Raw genomic sequence first — 14,975 nt, 5'->3', positions numbered from 1 at the left:
TACTAATGATATGCTAAGGCTGCTCAACCACTCACTATGTTGTGCACTGACCATCAAGGGGCAGACAGTCAACCAGCCAACCAGTCGCTATGATGTGCAATGCCCACCAGGGGACAGACGCTCCAACAGGTAGGTTAGCTTGCTGTTGGGGTCCAGACTATCGGGACTGAGCGAGATGGGCCGGATACACCCTGGAGCCCTTCTATGGTCCGACTGAGCGAGATGGGCCGGATACACCCTGGAGCGAGAGGTTCCCCTGCTGGGCAACCTCCTGTGTCCCTCCCCAACCCTGATCGTACTCCACTGGGGTCCCTTGGCTTGGCCTGCGCCCTCTTACAATCTGGGCTGAAGGACACCCCCCTTCCCCGCAAGTGCATGAATTTTATGGGCCTCTAGTTGCCTATAAAAGCTCAAAACTTGAACTAAGGTTTTAAAAACTCAAGGCTACCAACATCAGTCCTGAATCTAGAAAATACATTTTCTTTCCAAATAATCTGATAATGTTTATGTAAAATTAAAATTTTATTATTCCCCAGTGTACTGCTATCACCAGTCACTCTTCAGACTCTTTTTGTTCAGGTTCAAAATAATCTCTGGCACTTGTAATCAAATGATCTCGCAATGGGTGTGTGAGCTAATTTGAATCTCATGGGGCCAAAGTAAGCTGATAATGTGTTTCTCTCACAATCATCCACATTATCTGTTTATAAACAGCCTTATTTAATTTGAACTGAATTTGCAAACTTGGAACATTCCTGACTTTTCCCGTCCCTTATACACAGGTCCAATTGGTTTGTTTTATTCTTGACTCCAATCCTAAGAATGATGTACATTTTCCCCAGGCATGTAAAGGAGAAAGGAAAAAAAATCAGCTGGCCAATGTGACAAAAATTCTTTGAGTTCCCAATAAAGAAGTGGCAAAACATAAAACACCAATATTGCCAAAATATTTACTGAAAGTTTTCAAATCTTTCAAAAATGTTATAAAAAGTGAGCAAACACATTAGACATTGAAAACTAGTATCTTGGTGAGTCTACACAGGCATGTAGGGGCAAAGGGAACATATATGAGCATTTACTATGATTAGGTTCTTTGACACATATCTTATTTGATCCCATTCAAAGAAATTTATCCCAGACTTGGAAATTAAGGCCAAAAAAACAAACAAAGTAAAACAAAAAAACAGGATTGTGTGACCTACTAATATTATGCTAGCCCATTGTTCATCAAGCCCATCCAAGGACCATTTGACTCATTTGGGAAATAGAAGTTTGACTAATAATTTAATAGGAACCAGATCAAGAACCCTGTAAAGTTGGATGTTGACTTGTAAAAAAATTGATAAGGCATGGGGATGACTTGTTTTTGCTTTCTGGTAGAGAAATTCACCTCCATGGTCATAGTTTTATTTCCCTGTAGGACACTGACCCATTTTATATCTTACTTTGCAAATCTCATTTCAAGGCCTTTCACAGTGATTAGCTAAATTCTACTTCTTCACATCCTTTTCAATTGCTCTATTATTCTGATGGTGAATTAAATGGGCCTAACCTCATGATCTATTCCTCTGAGAATTATGTTTTTAATGATTTGAGAATTTGTGCTTTGACAATCCTCAAACAACCACATGAGGTAGGTAGCATATCTTCATTTTGCAGAGGAGGAAGCCGAGTCTCAGAGAGGCACTTCACCTGCCGAGAGTTATAGAGGTAAGAAGCAACAGAGCTGGACTTTAAACACAAATCTGCTTGAATTCTTTTATGGAAACTACATTGGTGATTCACATTTGGACTAGAGCATCTCCAAAAAAAAATCAGCCTCATCTACATATGTTTATTTTGGAATTATAAGCATTATAGCTAAAAACCAAAAGCAACTCACTCTGAATGACTTAAGCCTGGGTATTTAATTGTAATTGAAAAGAATGTTGATTAATTTGGTTTCAAATGGAACTTTTTAAAATAAGAAATGTTGAAAGTATTTGCCCATATGCTGTATGGAATGCTATCATTAAAGTTGGAAATTTCAATGCTTTGCTGGTTCCATTGATGGTTCAGGATAACACAGGGCAAGCTCCTACCAAGATTGTTATAGAAGTCATTGAAAAGTATTTAGAACACTTATTAGAGAGCCTCTCTTTGCCATTTCATGAACAGGTCCATGTAAGTTTTTTGAATAAATTTGACCAACTTACCAATTTATCCCCCAGCTAAAATGCTCAAGCTGTACCATCTCTAGACTAGCATAAAAATGAGGAACACCGATGTGTTTTTCTATTCTTCAGGTATGAAGGTGATTTTTGTTCTGGCTGAACCCACAGATAGATATTAAGACTAGGAAGATATCTTAATCTGAAAGCATCTTAGTATAATTTTAAATATTAAAAGCATATCTTGGGAAAGGCTGATCTTACATATACGTGTTTATCTGTAAACAAGCATGCTTTCTCAGCTGGGGTATATACCTTTTGAATGCACCCTTTTATCCACCTGAAGATGCATTCAATGTATATGCAGATTTACAAGTTTTCTCAATACATAAAATTCTAAAGTTCAGGTCAACCGGTGTCTAAATTGATAAAACCCTGTGCTTATATTGTGAGGGTTTTGTCTGCCAAATCGCAAATTAGATGGTGACCATCTGACTTGGTTTCTGGTAGAGTACACCCCTACTTGATAGGCACCAGGCAGCTGTCTGCCACAGATTTAAATTAAGTGAGGCAATCTGCCCCACTCCTAGCCCCAATCCCAAGCTCCGGAGCCAGCTGAATTCCAGCTCCAGCTGAAGTGAAAAGATAACTATGTGGTTCAAATTCATCTTGACTCACAGTTTCACTGTTTTATCCTGGTTAAAGCTGCTCACTGCGTCTGTGGTTTTCTTACATAAATTTTCAATCCAACTAGTGCTATTACTCAGTGTCTTTTCCAACCCCGATGTTGGGGGTGGATTTTTAGCCCGCATATTTTTTCCAGATGTGATAAGTTCCCCGTAGCCCTCTTGGTGAGCAAAAGCATATCCAGATCTTCTTGAGCTTGATCGACGAGTCTGAGGCCTTCGGCTACGCAGAGGCCGTGCCTTCTTTTGAGCCTTCTGTCGCTGTCGGATCTGGAGAGGAAGGAGATCCAGAGTGAGGTGGTGCATCCAAATAGCACACTCTAGGCAGTGGGTCACTCTGTGAAGTGAAAGCCTTCTCAGTAAAAACAACATCAACATTAACAAAATACTCACCTTAATCGCAAAACAGAATTTTTCAGCTAAAAACTAAGAACTTTTCTAACTAATGGATTACCCTGGGCACTGGTCAGTTTTTATTTCTACCAAAAGACTAATAAGTAAGCAAGAAGTATTAAGGCAAATTTTATTATTGTCTCTATTTCATATATCCATCTTAAATGAATAGGAACATACTTTAAGATTTTCTAGCATGCACCACCCAAACATGGTCAGTATAACAATTTACAGTCCTCTTTCTCCTCAAAACAGGCCTTTTCTTCTTTTGGAGATTCTCAGAATCCAATAGTCATTAGGAACTAGACAAGGACAAAATTTTAAAATGAGAATCAGAAATTTTCAACTCTTGTGGTATAGGTCAAGGTATCATGAGATTTTCAGGGTTTTAATTTCTTTGGAGGTGGGGGTTGGTCACCTTTTGAAGAGGCCAACATCATTTGGGTGGGTTTCCAATATTTCTTTCATTTCCCTCTAAAGTTGAGGAGAAAAGATCCAAGGTTTAGAACAAGGTTTGCAAGCCACCTTGTTCTCTGATTCAGCTGATTGTTTGGACTCCGATTTTTGTGTCAGTAAAAAACTGTTAAGCAGAAAGTCACAATCTGACTAAATATAGCAAGAAATGATCATCATCTTTCTTCCTTCAACTCATCCATCATTTTCTTGGTTTACATAAGAGTGAGCTTTCACAGGCAAAGGGAAAGGACAGACATTAGAGGGGACTCTAGGAATCATTTCAGAAGGAATATTTTTATAGTTTGGCCCCAGAATGAGAGGGACAGCATGACAAGGAACGTTCCATTTCAGTTCTTCTGAGCATCGTTGGTCTGGTTGTTCATCCCATTAGTGTCTTTACCCTTCTCTTGATATGGCTACAAATGTATCTCTCCTTCTTTCTCCTTTTCTCTTTTTACCTGAGTCCAGACCTAACTTGGCATTGTCCTGCTTATTCTCCTCTTCTCAGGAAACACTGAAATATGTTATGGTAATCCCTTGGTTTCTGCATTCCTATAATCCATTCTATTTTCCAATCCATCCATTATGCTGCTATTCCCCTTCTTAATCTGTTCAGAAGGTAAAATATCCTCCATGTTTCTGAATCTGTACTACATTTATACAAATATTTAGAGCTCCTTCTACCTTGATTGTCTCTTTTTTACTGTACCCTTTATTTGCCCCCAAGACAATAACTTTCCCCATTGCTTGTCTTTCCCTTGGAACAATTGTCCAAAATGCTTCCAGTCAACTTTTTAAAATACCCAACTTCAGTTGTCATTTATGACTCCCCACCCATATTTAGTCTAGACATTTGTCTTTATTGGTCATTACTCATAAGGCTAGTACATTCAGATGTAAGCAGTTGCATCTTCTGTGATGTGACATTGTGTACTTGAGGGTGTTTGCCAATGGGAAGTTCATTGGCCCTTCACTGGGCTTCCAATCAGGCAGAGAAGAACACAATTCCAAGAACCAAGAACCAGCCCTTCAAGGACTCACCAGCAACACAACATACCTGGTCACTCAGGGTCGGGAATAAATCCACCTTCAGAAATCTGAATGCCAGCACAGGCATAACTGAAACCACTGTCGTTAGGAGAATGACAAGCCAGATGCACTTCTGGGTCAAGGAATGTCGTGCATTTCCTATTGTTAAAGGAAAATATACTTTGTGTTTATAAATAGAATTGAATGGTTGAATTAATAGGCTTGTTGACTATACCCATAAGGCCTTTTTAGGAATGGCGATATTTGGACCATCCAAGAAGAACCACTAATTTAGGTGTCTTCCCCACTATATGGTATGTTCAATGGTGATGAGGATAAGGTAAGACTGATAACTCTTGGGAACTACTTGGTGGCCTGACCCTTTGGAGACGGTCAGCTGGAGCATCCTCTTGGTCAGGTTCAGCCCAGCTTCATGAGTGAAGCACAATCCTCTCACCCAGTTTCTAGATCCCTCAACTACAAAGCAGCTATTATTTTTAAAAGGCACATTTACCCTAGCAGTTGAGGCTTACAAGCCATCTTGAGGTAAGGAGAAAGGGGAGTAGGGATAGGAAGTAGCGGTTTCGACTTCAAAGGGAAAGAAGGCACTTCACAAGGAAATGGAGAAGCAAATGTCTGGTAAATAAATGTTTGTTGGACCATCTTTAATAATGGGTACAGGGAGGATTTAGATCAAATGGGCCTTGCTAGTTTTCTCCCTATCTATCACACCTAGTTCATATTAAAGTATAGTTATCTGTAATGATAACTCCCTTCCTGGAGAAGGTTCTATCTAAATTTTTAGGCAGTTAGGGGGAAGATCAAAGGGTCTTCCTGAGTCTTTTGTTTCTTAAAAATAAGAGGCACCTGCCTCGGTTGCAGGCTCAATCCCCACCCCGGTGGGGGCACATGTGGGAGGCAACCAATAGATGTTTCTCTCTCCCATCAATGTTTCTCTCTGTGTGTGTGTCTCTCCCCTTCCCTTCCACTCTCCCTAAAATCAATGGGAAAATATCCTTGGGGGAGGATAAATAAAGAAATAGTCTCTTTGAGCTCCTTGAAGCTCAGTATCCCAGGCATGGCTGAGGAAAAAATAAAAACAAGCTTTGCTTTAAAACCACATTCCTGTTTGCTGCTGGCTACTAAGGAATTTTTTTTTTCTTAAACCCCAATGTTGATCTAACTTTTGAAAAGTCTCATTGGAGCACAGTAATTAATTCCTGGAATGACATGTGCTTAGCTGGAGAGAGCAGTCCCCACACAAAATACTTTCTCTGGTTGAGGCATTCCAGTCCCATTATGCATTCTAGAATGCTCTCTTAGGACTGAAAATCTTCTAGTCAATGCACTGAACTTTCAGATTTGGCAGCCAAAAAAAAACCTTAAAAATAGTTTTAATGTCTCTCTTTCCTAATATGCTTATTTTTATTCATAACCATCATGTTTCTTCTACATGGCTGGAATCTTCTGGTAAGCAAAGTATTCATATTACGTATTAAGTAAGAGTGGTGCAATTTAAAATTTCCATGTACATGCAAGGCAAGGCAAAAGTTGAAGAATAACATTCTTAAGTGTATGTGTGAATTTAAATGGAATTACAAATTGAGGAACCTTTGCATCATTGGAAATGTATAATGCTATCGTTGCTCTTATTTTGCTTTTTACATGAAGTCTTCTACAAATCTTTGTGTAGAATGCACGCCCCAAAAAGTAGATGCAAATCTCAGTCTTGCCTGACTGAGCCCAAGAAGGTTGTCACTATACATCACTCCACAGTTTGCTTGGATGAACTCAAAAACATTGCTACCAACTTCTCTCACACACCCTAGAGATTTCAAAACTTCTGAGAAAATGTGTTAGTAGCCCCATTGTGTAAAGTTCAGTGACTCTTGCTAGGATCATTTTGAAATGTAGAGAGCAATGGTAGTATACACCACAGATAGACCAGATGTACACTTTTGTAGAATCATAGAATATCAAGATCATAAGGGATATGAGGAGGTGCTTTGCTACCCATTTGCTGCTCAAATCACTGTGAAATGTCCCCAAGCCACATTTTCTTGAATCATCATCATCATCACCATTATCATGGTTAACATTTGTTTTTTTAAAGTACTATATAAAATGTCACATACTAAGCATTTTATATGTATTGTCTCATTTAACCCTCACAAATTTCCTATGAAACTAGGAACTATAAGTATCCTCAGGTTAGAAGTGAAAACATTAAGGCATGGAAGGAAAAGAAACTTGTTCCTAGGTCACACAGCTTATAAGTGGTGAAGCTGACACGAACTGCGGTCATCTAATGTCTGAGCCTACTCTTCATGCCACTTATAGACTAATGTACCAAATTTTTTAGAAGTCTGTAAATGATCCATCATTTTTTTCTTACTTAATGCAAATAAGTTCCACTGGTAATCTTTGGCAGATATGTTGGTGATAATATGGCATAAAAGGCAAAGCCCAGCATCTCTTGCTCTTTTTCTTTCCTCTACCATACACGTCTCAGTTAGATGATATATATGCCCTTGTTTTCAAAGAGGCAGTTTACTGCCTCTGGGTTGTTGGGAACCAGGAAGCAGCTATCTCAATGATTCTTCTGCATCTGGTTAAGGACAGCAGAAACTAGTCTTTCAGGGACTGTTTCAAGTCTGGAAGCCTGCAGATGCCTCTGATGCAATCAATTCCTAGAAAAAAGATTATTGGTTACCCCTAGTCCCACCCAACCCAGAAAATAAATTACAAAGACAAATAAATGACAGCATGACACTAGGCCCCAGTCGATAGTAGGATTCACTTACCAACAAACGGAAACTGGTTTGGGAAGACACCAAACATGGCATTACTGTGCATTGTAAGTAAAATGGAGAAGTAAGTGGCAACGCTGCCCCAGATGAAGACGTGATTAATGACCGTCCAGTAACTGGTATCCAAGGCTATCTGCAAACAAAGTCAAATACACAGGGGAGATCTTTCAGAGAATCATTTTACTGAGGGGTCTTTATCCAGAACTGCTCTGTGAAAAAATGGTTGCACCTGTTTAGCTCCCAAACAACCATAGGCACTTCCACATTTTGCACAACACGGGGCACTGACGACATTTCTGCTTGGCAACTGACTTTAGAACTTATATCTGAAAGCCATTATAATTGTCAAGGTTGAGTCAGAATAAGGGGATAACATGTGAAGCTTCTTTTTATAGGGAAATAAGAAAGTGGGATGAGTTCTCATTTCAATGTTACTTTACAAATAGCTTTCAAAATTTCCTGTTGGAAAAAGTTATTTTCTTTAGTGAGCAAGTGCAACATTTTATATAATCTGAACATAAATTTTCACATGACCATTTTTCACACTGGCAAAATCTCTTTGACACTAATATTCTATCTCATATTGATGATCCTTTCTCTTAAATTATTCAAATAATAACAAAGAAAAATCCTTCATTCTCTTCTGACATAAAGTTCAGATGCTGGGGTTTATAGTGATCTGGGAGCATGTTCACAAGCTCTTCTGTCTTCCAATAACTTGTTGTGGCAGCACAGCTGATAGCATGGACTGTTGTCAGAGTGTCAAGCAAGCCACCAGTGAATATGAACCCTTGCATTATCAGAGAGGGAAAAAAAGGTAGGTTCTGATGTCATTATATGTACCTCACAGGTTCCAAATGATCTAAGTACAGATCACAGATTTCTCTCCTGCCTGAGCGGGTCCTACCCACATGGTATATAGATCCTTCTCTGCACATGGAGATATATGTCCACTTCCCACTTGAAGTTTACTGCTTTTTAAAATGTTGACCCATTTAAAGGATGCTGGCAGCCTTGGATGTAAACTACAGGGGTTATAAAGGGGCAGCATTTTCTCTCCTCAAGTGGTCTGAGAACAGAAAGCCCTGCCACCCATGCCTCAGCAAACAGATGCTGATTTTCCAGTTAGTTTGGCTACTAAGACATTAGACAAAATCTCTAAATCTATCTTCTACCGCCTATCAGATCCTCATTATCCAGAGACACCAACAGCCTGGATCATGTTGGTATGCGTAGGCAAGGAAAAATCACAATGAATCTCAGACTTCACTAAAAAAAGAAGAACAGGTGGCTCCTATTGAGGCAGAACTAATGGAAAATACAGACAAGTACTATAACAACAATAACAAAAAAAAATGTAATGAGAACTCTTAAGGGGATGCAATTAGATCCCAAGAAAAAAATTCTGGAAGAAAAAAAGCATTATTTCTGAATTAAGAAGTTGAGTAGAGAAACCAAATAAGAATAGTCCCTAATGAGAACTGAATTAATATTCTGGAAAAAACAAATGGAAATAATATCTCACAACAGAGAGCAAAAACTTGAAGAAATAGAAACCATGTGCAAAAAGATATGAAACGGGGATGGCAAATCCATAGATGTCAGATCCTTGGGCCCAATATACAAAAAAATGACATTTTAGAATGGAAAATAAACTTAAAATGTAAAGATCAAAGAAATGACAGAAGAAAACTGCTCTGCCATAGGAAGCAGCAAAGGTTTTCAAATGTGGAGGAGCAATCTAAATCCAAGGCAAATTAATGAAAGAAGTTACATTCTGGTGACATTTGTGAAGTCCAAGGATAAAGAACACATGCTTCTAGAGAAGATATTACTTACAAAGGAGAGAATCAACCTAATATCAAACTGCCACACTGAAACTGGGATATGATGGAACAACATTTACATAGTTCCTCCAAAATAAGGCTCCGACTCAACAATCTTATGCCATTCCAATAGTGTATTTCAATACAAAGGCAAAGAAAGAAGTCTCAAAAGTATAAAATCTATCTTCCCTTTTTGAAGAAATTACTCAAGGAAGTTGCTGCAACCAAATAAAAATTAAATCAGAACAAAGACCTCAAAATAGCAGAAGACAAAGATGATAAAATTGGTAGTGAGCAATGGTTCTTGTAAATTTGTAGTTGGCTCTAAATGAGTAATAATGTGAGTATGAACTGCAGTATTAATTTAGAAAAAATTTTGAAACATTCAAAATATATGTTTAAGGAGCATTTTATAACATCATGGTTTAGTTCTAAATTATTAATGAGCAAGAGTTGGGGAGAGGAGTAGAGACAGGGAGGGTGAAGTAAAGTAAAAACATTTCCAAAATTGTTTAATTTGGAGGTGGGTGAGGGAAGGTGCAAAACAGATTAGTGAAGCATTTGGTAAAAGGATATTGTTACTTAGTTTTGATATAGTCATATAGAAATAAAGATTTAAACGACTACAAAAATAGGGAGAATCACTAGTAAAATAGGAATTCAATAGTAAAAGTTGTAAATTACTCATAAGTAGGATATTAAAAAAGCACAGGGCATCCAAGTATATAAAGGAAAAAAAATTGAAATAAAAAGATAGAATTAAAAATAATCCTAAAAGAACATGAAAGGAACAAGGTAAAACACATAAGTTATTATAATAAAACTAGAGGCCCAGTGCATGAAAACTCATGCACTGGAGGGGGATCCCTCAGCCCAGCCTGCCCCCTCTCACAGTCTGAGAGCCCTTGGAGGCGGGAAGCGACCTGGCCATCAGGTGAAGGCCATGCCCCCATCACCTCTGCTGCTGCCACTGCCGGCAACGCAATCCTCAGCCAGCCCTGGTTACCTGAGCCTTGGGCGGCCCTGGGCGGCTGGGCAGCCGCCATCTGAGGCTTGCCTGCATCTGGGGCATCAGCTGGGCAGCCACCATTCAAGGCTTGCCTGAGCCTCAGGCCAGCCCTGGGGGCTAAGGGGAGTGGGGGACTCTGGAGGCAGGTGCGTGGCAAGGCCAGGCCTGCCTGGGGGTGGGTTCGGCCTTGCCGCATGCCTGCCACCCCCGCAGGGTTGAGGGGACTAGGCGCCACCATCTTGTGTTTATGGGTGCTGCCATCTTTGAGGGTGGGGCAGTCAATTAGCATATTCCCGCCTTATTGGCTGTGGGCGCTGCCATCTTTGTGATGGTGTAAGAGTTAATTAGCATATTCCCTCTTTATTAGATAGGATGAGTAGTTTAATTCTCTTATTAAAGGAGAAAAACTAATAGAATGAGATGAAAATGAAGGCATGGGCCCAAATTATACATCAGGCAAATGTAGACTAATAAAAGCAAGAAAAATAAAAATATAAAAAATTTAAATTTAAATAAGGATATTTTATCATGAAAAAAGATAAAAGATATAAAGAACAGATATTAAATGAGAACTATCATATGGCAAATAACATAGCCTCAAATTATTTAAAGTAAAATCTCCTTGAAATACAAGGAGAGCTTGATAAGAATCATAATCGCCATTGAAAGCTTACTAAACTTCTCTCAACATTTGACAAGCCTGGTGGTGGAGGTGATGATTCCTGGGACTCTGTGGTTCACCTTCCATCCAGTGTGACCAGAGCAAAGCTGTGAATGACAGCAACAGCAGTGTTCTCCCTACAACAATGCAGCCCTGTTGTTGGGTGCTGCCTCCAGTGGCTAAGCCTGGCTGTGGCTCTACCTTTTTCATTTGCCCTCCTGAAGATTCTGGCACTACCTGGTAGCTTTTTAAAAAAATATATTTTTAGTGATTTCAGAGAGGAAGGGAGTGGGAAAGAGAAAGAGAAACATCAATGATGAGAGAGAATCATTGATCAGCCGCCTCCTGCATGCCCCCTACTGGGGATGGAGCCTACAACCCAGACATGTGCCCTTGACCGGAATTGAACCCGGGATCCTTCATTTGGCATGCTTACACTCTGAGGTAAATCAGCTAGGGTTACCTGGTGGCTTTTAATAAACCTTTTAAACTTAAAGAAGTCTCTCTTGTTTGTAACTTCAATCTTTTTGGAAATTAATATGGCAATATTTATGAAATTTAAAATGTTTATTCTCTTTGACCCAGTAATGAGAAAAAAAACACAACATTGTTCATTTATCAGATTGGGAAAAATTAGTTCTGGCTCCAGAAATTTCATTTTTAGAAATTTATCTGACAGTACATAAAATATATGTACTAGTAGATGCATGGCAGCATTGCTTCAATAACAAAACAAAAAAAAAAGGGAAAAGAAAAAAAAGGAAACATCCTGAATGTCTATCATTAGAGAAAGGGTGAATAAATTATTATATATCCGTATTATAAAATTCTGTGCAGCTCTTAATAAGATTACAATAGATCTGAATGTGTTGATTTGGAAAGCTGTCCAGCATATGTCACTAAGTGAGAAAAGCGTGTTACAAAAATTACAAGAATTTTCTTGAATACATATGTGTGTGTGCGTGTCTCAAAGCAAAGAAAAAATGTGAAAGGACTGAGCTATAGTAATCATAATAGTAGTTAAGCAGGAAAGTGTAGGCAACGAAAGGAAGACGGTTGATTTTATTTTAAACACTTCTATATTGTTTGAAATGTTAAAAGGAGAACTTTATAATTTAAATAACTGAAGAAAACTGATATTTAAAAAATAATAGACATGGGTACAGTTTGGCCAATAGCATGAGCAGAACACATACATACCATATGATTTATAACTGTAATTATATATAGACCAAGGAAATTTCATGGGGATTGTACCACAATCACAAGTCAAGCTTAAACAGTGAGAAAAGGTTATCAATGCCACAATCAAAGTGAGTGCATTCAAAGAATTCCTCAAACGTATTATTCTAAATATATAGGACAGCAATTTCTGATTGAAGCCAAAATTGCTGAGTTTTCATGATTATAAACATTTATGCATTCATGTCTAAGAATTCTAAGGTAAAGCAGACATTTTCATGGCTTCCTAGACATAAAAATAAGTGATAGACTAAAATGACAGGAATTAACCTATATATTCCTTAAATTGAAATTTTGAGGTTGAAAGAGGACCTGTGTGTTTATCGTCTGTGAACAGAGCGTCTCTCCCATTTTATTCTAGGGTGGTATTGGTGTCCTGGGTATCCCCTCATGGAAGATAGAGGTGGACCATGCATTCCCTGTAGCTACTATGTACTGGCAGAAGGCCACAGCTTCCAGTTATCTTTATAAAGGAGGGAGGTCCACATGGCTTTGGAGTTGAGGATCTGAGGTCAGCTCTGTGTTTAAATCCTGGCCTATAACATGTTTGTTGTTTTCATCTATAGTAATAGCAACTATGTTTTAGAGGGCTGTGAGGGAAGAGGAGTAAATGAGATGTTGGAATTGTCTCAGTAACAATTCGTTTACATAGGAAATGTTCAATTATTGGGAGCTGCTGTTGTTACTCTAAAAACCAGAAAAGCCTGACAGAAGGAAGTGGGCCAAGTATGCTTTTAGTGTCTACAGACATCTTCTTCCTCTGTTCTTCAGATAGTCTCTCTCTCCTAAACCCCAGTGCTCCCAGCTTTAGGACCTCTCTCTTTCTTTCTCCTATATAAACAAGAAGGTATCCATCTTCCTTTATGCTCAGTGTAACCTTTCTTCTCATACTGCCTGAAAGTTTTCATTTTAAACAGTCTTTCTGTAAAATAAAATACTTTATCCCAGAAAATGCTGGAGTCAGATAGGCCTGGGTTCCAGTTCTGGACCTGGAACTCAGTGCGTGACCTCAAGCAAGTCATTTAACGGCTCAGCTTCATCTGTAAAAGGGGACAATAATATCTACTGCATAGTGGCACTACAAAGTATGTAAAGCATGATCTTACTCATAGTGGTAATGCTAACACAAGTTTCTGAAGGCTAACACCAAGGACAGGCTTGCTTTACTCATCTGAGGTTAAATGGGAATTAACTAATACAACGGGGATAGTTGGGTACCTCAACCAAATTCTTCTCACTTCCTTTGCTCAACTTTAACCTCTCTCTTCATATCCCTTGCCCTTCCATTCATTCAACAAATACCTGTGCTTGACACCTAGTTTAAGTTGGAGTACAGTAATAAATGAAGCGTGCCAGAGGTTGGAAACTGGTATTCATGCTCACCCATTCTGCTTCTAGGCCACCATCACTAGCCTCGATCTCTCCTTTCTCATTCTCCTATCCAGAAAGTTCCTCAGTCTCCCAGCTGATTCGGCCCCCTCAGAATTAATGGTGGGCATATGGGTGAGGCAGGGAGAAATCAAGTAGAGGAGAAATCTATGGAACAGGAGTATGTTGATAAGAGTTAGAGGACTGTAACCCTGTACCATGGCAGAGGTCACAGCCACCAAGTGGTGAGACCCAGAGCCCCGTGTTTGGAAGTACAACTCCATGTGCGCATCACTGCTTCCCAACTATGCCAAATACCCTGAAACTCAGTAATAGTTGTCATGTAGAAAATACCTCACATTTTCAAAAAACACAAATGCCTTTATTTAAGAACATTTATTTGGGAAATAAGACTAGTGAATCCTAGTCCTAAACCTGCAATGCAGTCACTGTGTAATCTTGGGTAAATCTTGAATCCCCGTTTGTTATGTCAATTTTATTTAAAATTATACCAGTTATGTTTTTAACATATGACCACCAATTCTTTGAAACTCCTTTCTCTAGGAAATGGAGCTTAATTCTCTTCCCCCTGAATGTGGACTACACTTAGTGACTCACTTCTAATGACTAGCGTATGAAAAGGGAAACACAGTTAGTTTATAATGGGGATACCTGAAAGATATCATCTTAACTATGTAACCAAGTTCAGCATCACCAATAATAAATTATGTTGATATCATGTGCTCCCTAATAGGATGCAACAAGAACACATCTCTGTGATTCTTCCCCCAAATCCACAATCTCAGTCTACTCTTAAGAGAACATCAAACAAACCCGGGGTCATTCTACAATACTCCTGACACTCTTCAAAAGTGTCAAGACCATGAAAGACAAGGAAAGAGAACTGTTGGATATTAGAGGAATCTAAGGAGACATGACAACTAAAGGCAATGTGGGACCCCGGAACAGAAGGTCTTTAATGGAAAAACTGAGGAAATCTGTAGCTCAGTTAATAGTATTGTACCCAGGCTAATTTCATAGTATTGGCAATTGCACCGTGATTATATAAGATGTTAGTGTTAACATTAGAGAAAAGTGAGGTGGATCACAGTTGCCCTTGAGGAGATGGAAGGCAGAGACTAATCTTGGAGAGACAAAGGCCAATCAGGACTGAACCAGACAGACGTGGATAGTCCCACCAGGTTACCAATGATTATTCTGAGTCCTAAATGTGAATCCCTCTGAGAACGCATGGGTATCATTCTTATAAAACCTTGATAATCAAAGGTAAGAAATTTTAAATAGTTTTATTTCCCTAATCCACATTAAAAGAGGAAATGAATAC

General features: G+C 38.9%; 1 protein-coding gene across 5 annotated transcripts in view; it reads right to left on the bottom strand.

Moving 5' to 3' along the window:
• Positions 1 to 870: 870 nt before the first annotated feature.
• Positions 871 to 14,975, bottom strand: part of ATP8B4 (ATPase, class I, type 8B, member 4) — a 220,759-nt gene continuing 206,654 nt past the window's right edge. For all 5 annotated transcript variants that reach the window (XM_015558941.1, XM_015558943.1, XM_006756016.2 and 2 more), the window contains 3 exons: positions 7,519 to 7,657; positions 4,743 to 4,873; positions 871 to 3,106 (listed from right to left, as the gene is read on the bottom strand). In XM_015558941.1, coding sequence (XP_015414427.1) covers positions 2,825 to 3,106; positions 4,743 to 4,873; positions 7,519 to 7,657 — 552 coding nt within the window. In that variant the 3' untranslated portion in view covers positions 871 to 2,824. The remainder of the gene's footprint in view (positions 3,107 to 4,742; positions 4,874 to 7,518; positions 7,658 to 14,975) is intronic.

Source organism: Myotis davidii, unplaced genomic scaffold (genome assembly GCF_000327345.1).
Source record: "Myotis davidii unplaced genomic scaffold, ASM32734v1 scaffold132, whole genome shotgun sequence".
NCBI lineage: Eukaryota > Metazoa > Chordata > Mammalia > Chiroptera > Vespertilionidae > Myotis > Myotis davidii.
The sequence above is the reverse complement of the archived record's forward strand: the minus strand, read 5'-3'. Positions and strand labels throughout refer to the sequence as shown.